Source organism: Limulus polyphemus, unplaced genomic scaffold (assembly GCF_000517525.1).
Source record: "Limulus polyphemus unplaced genomic scaffold, Limulus_polyphemus-2.1.2 Scaffold1865, whole genome shotgun sequence".
NCBI classification, from domain to species: domain Eukaryota; kingdom Metazoa; phylum Arthropoda; class Merostomata; order Xiphosura; family Limulidae; genus Limulus; species Limulus polyphemus.
The window spans coordinates 86,232-93,902 of record NW_013667475.1 but is presented as its reverse complement, the minus strand read 5'-3'; the positions used below and the strand labels follow the sequence as shown (position 1 = coordinate 93,902).

The window sequence follows — 7,671 nt, the reverse complement described above, 5'->3', positions numbered from 1 at the left end:
ATATATATATATATATATATATATATATATATATCTAAAAGTATTAAGAAAGATTTTCTTTTATCAAGAACGCTAGAGGCCATGGATAATTTTTTAAACTAGTTATAAGCCACTTCATTAGGTTGTGAAATTAATTTTTAAAAAGAACAAATTTTGTATCATTTATGGAAAACATAACAATGAAAGATATTAAACCTTTTCTTCTTCCAAAGAATCTTTATAAATACTGTAATATGTTAAATTTTATCATTTTGAAAATGATTGTATCAATGTCTCCTTGGAATAAAAACAGTAGGAATAATGTACAAACATTTACCTGTAATGTAGAATGTATACCTTCAAATATAGTAATTGAATTTTTCCTTAACCTGATAACCTAATTTCATAATCAGTGTACTTGTTTCAGAATAAAAGTAACTTAGAAAACAAACATTTAAATTAAAAGTTCAACTTCTTTGTGTGTATATTTTATACAGTAGAAAGAAGAGTCACACTAACTGATTTGTGAGTTTGTTTTATATTCAATTTGTTTAGGGCTGTTCCCAGTGTCCAGTTCTGATTCCAACTGACCACTAGAGAGGTCAGTACAGTCTTGTTAGCATGCTGAAATTACAAAGATAGTCTAGCAAGTGCAGAAATTGATGGAAATTGTTCGAATCAACAACCTGCCTAGTAAATTGGCATGCAGGCTTAAAATACTTTCCCCTCTACATTACTTGCTAACTATATCTATGACATTTTTAAAAAATACAACATGGATTATCTCCAGTGTAAACATTCCCTTTTATTTCATGCTTTACAATTACTCTCAGCACTTAACATAAAAAGATTTAATACATGAGCTTGTGTGTTTGGAATTGGAATGATTAATGTTTCTTGCTTTGTTTAATTATGGCCTCATATTTCGACTTGCTACCATACCACAAAAGCAAAGGAATGCCTAACGACGGGAGAGTCATCACAGCAAAAGCTATCCAGTCCATCTGAAATGATAAAGCCACATTTAGAACCCAAGTTTTGAATTGGTTCAGAAGAAAAATTCATAATACTATTCTTACTGAAGATCTGGTTCAGACTGAAACTGATTAAGTCACAAAAACTTAATTTCAAGTATATATACTTTTGTAATATATGTTGTTAGCATGAATCCCAAGCCTTCCTGTGAATTATATATTCTTACTTAACAGCTGCTAACAATAAAATATAAATCAAAAGATTAGAAAATGTAAGGATTTTTTTTAATTTTTCAAATTTCTATGAGCAATTGTGAAAAAAAAAACACATCCAAGCAGATAAAGTAAACTTAGCATCATTATAAAGTTATTTGAAATGGAACAGAATTCAGTTAATGCTACTTTTAATCACTGGTCTTTGCAGCTAAGCTGTTCTTTAACTCCTTGAATATATTACTACAGTAATGTTATCACTGTTATAATCTCAAAGAAACTCACAACAATAAAGTAATCTCTCATAATAATGTGATACAGTTTACATTTACTATAATAAAACACCAGCAGTCATCTGCCATGATACAGATGAAACAACAATAACACCAATAAAGTCATCTACTATGATACAATAAGTCATATGCATTGATACTGTGATACAACTGATACAATAAGCCACATGCACTGATACTGTGATACAGCTGACAACAATAACACCAATAGTCATCTACCATGATACTGTGATACAATAAGTCATATGCACTGATACTGTGATACAACTGACAACAATTAAATTATCTGCCACGATACTGTGATACAGCTGACACAACAATAACACCAATAGTCATCTACCATGATACTGTGATACAATAAGTCATATGCACTGATACTGTGATACAGCTGACAACAATAAAATTATCTGCCATGATACTGTGATACAGCTGCCACAACAATAGTCATCTACCATGATACTGTGATACAGCTGAATTTACTATTTCACTGCTTACATAACTACAAAATGAAGAATCAAAAATAAATGTTACTGAATTTACAATCTTCTCATAGAAAATGTTAAAACCACAGAAGTCAGATTAAGTTTTGTTTCAAGATTATGTATTTAAGTCTACAAGTATATTACTTTAAAATTAACATTACCACAAGTTAATACAAACATCAAAGGGTCAGAATGTATTAAAATTTAACTACAATTTAGCACACAACAAAAGCCTCAAAATGTATTAGAATTTAACCATACAATTGGAATGTACTAGAAGTTAACCACAACTTAGTACCAACCAAAAGCTCAGAACTTATTAGAATTTAATCCAAGTACTAACAAAAGTCTCAAAACTGGTATTAGTTTTGTTATATATTTATTAGTAAACAAGAGACTGATTGTGTATGGTTTGAAAAGATCAATACTGACATTAATCAAAATCAAACACTTTAAGAAATATTTTAAAACTACAAGGGAAGTTTACCACAAAACTACAAGGGAAGAAAGGGAAGTTTACCACATTTTCATCTTTCCCATATATAATTTCTGAGCAACATCAATAAAAAAGGTAAATTTGAACAACAATCTAAAACTTCATATATCCTTTTATTATGAGGTCTATTGATCTATATACCAGGCTAAACAATATTTTTGATCAAAGCACTCACCACATGTGGAGAAAATTTCCTGTCAAATTCACGGATAGCAGCAATCCCTCCTTCACCTGGCTCAGATGTGTAACCAATCTAGAACAAACATTTCAAACAACATCTTTACACCCTAGATTTTGGTTTTACATACCAGCTACTTTCCCACATTTAAAATAGTATGATAATGTTATCATCATTAGTTGTTCTATAATTTACAATTACTAACTTACATTACTACACAATTCATAGATCTAAAATCAACCATTCTTCTAAAAACATCCAGCTTATCTTCAGTTACTAACAAGGATTTCTACTGTATTTCTTGTTGTAATTAATACATACAGTGGTCACTTGATGCAATATAAAACTCTTTCTGCACTTATGGGAAACATAAGTACAGGAAATGGATGCAACAATAAAGTAGCACCCATGTTAACCCGTTTGTAGAGTGGGAGGGTGCCACTGATAACCCTTGATTTTTTTTTTACCTTCTGATAACAGAATATACTTAACTAAACTACATAAAACCTAAAACCAATTTACTAAATATTTAAAAGTACAAGTGAAGTTACAGCAGTTTCATCTGTCTTATACAGAACACGAGTCATGTAGGTCTAAGTCAAAGATTTAAGCCTTCACTACTTTATAATTAAAACAACAGAAACCAAATTAACTTTATTATGTATTACAGACATTATTCAATTACTAAACATAATGATTTATGAATACTGTATGTACTGTTGGTGATGGTAGCTTGGCACATGAATGATGAAGATGCGACGGATAATGTTTCTTATGGTTACACCTATTCTTTAAATACCATATTGTTCCAGCTCACAAAAATTAACGTTATTTGCTTAGTTTTATATCATTCTTTCTGTTGTGAAATGTTCACAATTTTATTGTGAGAAACTGTTATCAAAAATATTAAAAATACTTGCTTTTGTTTTAAAATTTTAATGAGAAAGTTACAGAATCATATTCTTAACTCGTGACAAAGCAGTTTGACTGCAGAACACAATAAAGGCTTGAATATTCTTTTGACAGAAAGGCCCAAAGCAAACATTTCAACTATAAGCCTGCAATCAACATATTCTCTACTGCACAAATTCTGAGTTTAAATATGCATAATAAAAATAAGTTGGCAAACAATGATCATAAGCATAAAAAAAGTGATTTATTTTGGGACGAACATACTAAATGTTTCGATAAAAGACAGACCAATGTTCTGTCAAAATATGTAGCATGTTCCCCTAAAAATAAACCACTTTGTTATGGTTATAATCACTGTTTGCCAACTTATTGTTATATAGCATAATGTACTTTCATACATAAATATATGTATAATAATTTCATTTAAGATACACATTAATGTTCATAACAGCACTGACGACAATTTCCTTTATATTAGTGTTAATTTGTTTAAATTTGCTTTTCATTTATTTATTTATTTTCACTCTACATTTTTTAAATGGATTTTTGATTAAATATTACAGAAGATAAAACCTCAAAATGATGCAATGTTATTTTATAATTTAGTTTGTGTTTTGTTGTCAAACACAAAGCTACACAATGAACCATCTGTGCAGTGTCCAATACAGGTATCAAAACCTGATTTTTAGCATCATGAGCTTTCAGAATTACTTCAGGTTCATTGGGACTGTAATTTAGTTCAACAAATTTTGTTTTACATAGAACAGGAAACAAGTTTTACAAGCCAAACCTTGTCACTCAGTATTTATTGGTTTGATGGTTAGGGCACTAATCACAACCTGCAGCAACTAAATCTGGGCCAAACTTGCTCACCCTTTTATGCATGTGATCACTGTAATGTGATGGTCAATCCCACTATTCATTAGTAAAGATTAGCCCAAGAGCTGGCAGTAGGTGCTGCTATTGGCTAGTTATCTTTCATGTGGTCAACAGTAAACATCCTAAACTGTAGCTTTGCCATAAATAAACAATATTTACTCTTTTCTAATTAAAAGATAAATCTGAACGAAAAATATATTGATGAACCTGCCATACAATTTATACAGATTAAATCTAATAGATTTTTTTACATTATTAGGTAAAGTAATATTTTTCAAAATTGGTTAAAAAGGTGGTTAACATAATTTTTATAAAAGAAAATGGCTCGATAAGTTACAGTTCAAACTTGATACAACTTTAATTAGGTATAAAACTGACAAATATTCATTTTCAACGCATACATACATCACACTTGTGTAAAATTAGTTCAAAACAGAATGTCAGCATTTTTTTAAGATCACTGAACAATATTTTCAACACATTTTGGGTAGAATTGAAATAAAATTAGCAAAATTCACAAATGTATTGACTTCTTATTGTCTATAAACTTGCAAATAAATGGATTAATGGCATAATTTATGTAGGACACACAACATAAGAGATATCTATATACGGCTCACTCAACACCTATAATATGTACGATAGATCTAAACTTTCAGTTACTGCCAAGAGTCTATATAAAAACCATAAAACATCTATCGTGCCTCGAGTAGATAGCTGAAACCAAAAGACTTCTGAAACATCATCACCTAAGCCTCTTTATTGAGATCCACTTAGTAAGACTGTTAGCATCCATTTTCTCCTTTGTTTCATTATAAATATATCAATTAAACAAGAAATGTACACTGTTTTAAAGATAAGCGGGTTTGTGTATTTGGTATGTAGGGTGCACACTGCCTAAACCATCAATTAAAGAGTAATTAACACTTTTTTAAAGTTAAGTAGGTTTGTATATTAGGTGTCTAGGGTGTACACTGCCTAAACCATCATTTAAAGAATAGTTTTAATGTTAAGTAGGTTTGTGTATTAGGTGTGTAGGGTGTACACTGCCTAAACCATCATTTAAAGAAGTAAAGAATAGTTTTAAAGTTAAGTAGGTTTGTTTATTAGGTGTGTAGGGTGTACACTGCCTAAACCATCAATTAAAGAGTAATTAACACTGTTTTAAAGTTAAGTAGGTTTGTGTATTAGGTGTGTAGGGTGTACACTGCCTAAACCATCATTTAAAGAAGTAAAGAATACTGTTCTAAAGATAAGTAGATTTGTGTATAAGATGTCTAGGGCGTACACTGCCTAAACCATCATTTAAAGAAGTAATTAACACTGTTTTAAAGTTAAGTAGGTTTGTGTATTAGGTGTGTAGAGTGTACACTGCCTAAACTATCATTTAAAGAGTAATTAACAATGTTTTAAAGTTAAGTAAGTTTGTTTATTAGGTGTGTAGGGTGTACACTGCCTAAACCATCATTTAAAGAAGTAATTAACACAAGTAGGTTTGTGTATTAGGTATGTAGAGTGTACACTGCCTAAACCATCAATTAAAGAGTAATTAACAATGTTTTAAAGTTAAGTAAGTTTGTTTATTAGGTGTGTAGGGTGTACACTGCCTAAACCATCATTTAACGAAGTAATGAATAACCGTTTTAAAGTTAAGTAAGTTTGTTTATTATATGTGTGTGGGGTGTACACTGCCTAAACCATCATTTAACGAAGTAATGAATACTGTTTTAAAGTTAAGTAAATTTGTTTATTAGGTGTGTAGGGTGTCATACCTGAACATCCTGGGCAACTTCAGAAGGAAGATACGTTACTTCTGCTGCAGTGAAGTTGTAAAAACCATAACTTCTTGGTCTTACGACAACCGTGTGAGTTACGTTATTACCACTGGAAGAACATTCATTAAGAAAGATTCAAACTGACTTATCATAAAATTACTGTTATAATACAAACTGGACTATGGGAAAACACATACATATTTACTTTTAGGATTCAGAATCAAAATTACACAGAGCATAAAAACGTTATATAGTAGTGTATATACAACTTTGCTGGGATAGGAATTAATCCTGGAATTACTGATAACAGTATCTATTTATTTTAACCTTGGACTTACTGAGAGTCAATATCTGTCTGTATTTTAAAAATACCTTTTAATCCTGAAATTACTGATAAGAGTCAGTGTTTTTAAACAACTTCTATTTAATTATTTAAGCACTAAATCTAAATTGCTTTTGGGTACATCAATTTGTTGATTATAATGGTCTGTACGACATAGGTTCCAAAAAACACAAAAATACTATAATTTTTCCCACTAATTACTACTGACATCTCTTATGAATCTTACATAGAAAAAATGAGTGATTTCACACAATTTTTTGGGGTCAGTTTTTTATTCAAAGATGATGCAACACATGTACCTCAATAGTAGTGAATGGTATAAAAGCAAATTAATAATTTTAGGGTTAATTGTTTAGGTGTAAAGTCCATTTACTAGCAAGTCTACGGTGAACAATTTGATTATTTATTTTCTTTCAATAATTACTGTGTATGACCTAGGAAATTTTAGCACTGTTCATTCCCAGAGCAACTACATATACAAAAGGATACGGTCCCACTCTATCGAGCTTGATTTTCAGCATTCCAATGACAACCTCAAAATCATCTTCTGGGAAGCCATTATCAACAATATGAACATCCAAGGCAGCACTACAAAACATAAATGTACCAGTGAAAGCATCCTAAATTTACACATATTGTGGAATTTTCTTATGAATTTAGAGTTTCATTTCTCTTCCTTATTCTGTACAAAACACATTTCCATCCAAAATAAAGCACAGTTCGGAGTATAACAATAACCTCTTCCTTATCCTGTACAAAACACATTTCCATCCAAAATAAAGCACATTTCAGAGTATAACAATAACCTCTTCCTTGTCTTGTATAAAACACAATTTAGACCTATTTTTTTTATTAAGTTGCAACATTTCCATCCAAAATAAAGCACAGTTCGGAGTATAACAATAACCTCTTCTTTGTCCTGTATAAAACACAATTTAGACCTATTTTTTATTAAGTTGCAACATTTCCATCCAAAATAAAGCACATTCGGAGTATAACAATAACCTCTTCTTTGTCCTGTATAAAACACAATTTAGACCTATTTTTTTATTAAGTTGCAACATTTCCATCCAAAATAAAGCACAATTCGGAGTATAACAATAACCTCTTCTTTGTCCTGTATAAAACACAATTTAGACCTATTTTT

The 7,671-nt window shown here is 30.3% G+C and overlaps 1 protein-coding gene across 1 annotated transcript in view; it reads right to left on the bottom strand.

Moving 5' to 3' along the window:
• Positions 1 to 764: 764 nt before the first annotated feature.
• LOC106465198 (translocon-associated protein subunit beta-like) overlaps positions 765 to 7,671 on the bottom strand; it is a 12,510-nt gene continuing 5,603 nt past the window's right edge. Inside the window, exons 3-6 of the mRNA XM_013925400.2 lie at positions 7,014 to 7,112; positions 6,179 to 6,290; positions 2,613 to 2,690; positions 765 to 983 (exon numbers count right to left, since the gene is read on the bottom strand). Coding sequence (XP_013780854.1) covers positions 867 to 983; positions 2,613 to 2,690; positions 6,179 to 6,290; positions 7,014 to 7,112 — 406 coding nt within the window. The 3' untranslated portion in view covers positions 765 to 866. The remainder of the gene's footprint in view (positions 984 to 2,612; positions 2,691 to 6,178; positions 6,291 to 7,013; positions 7,113 to 7,671) is intronic.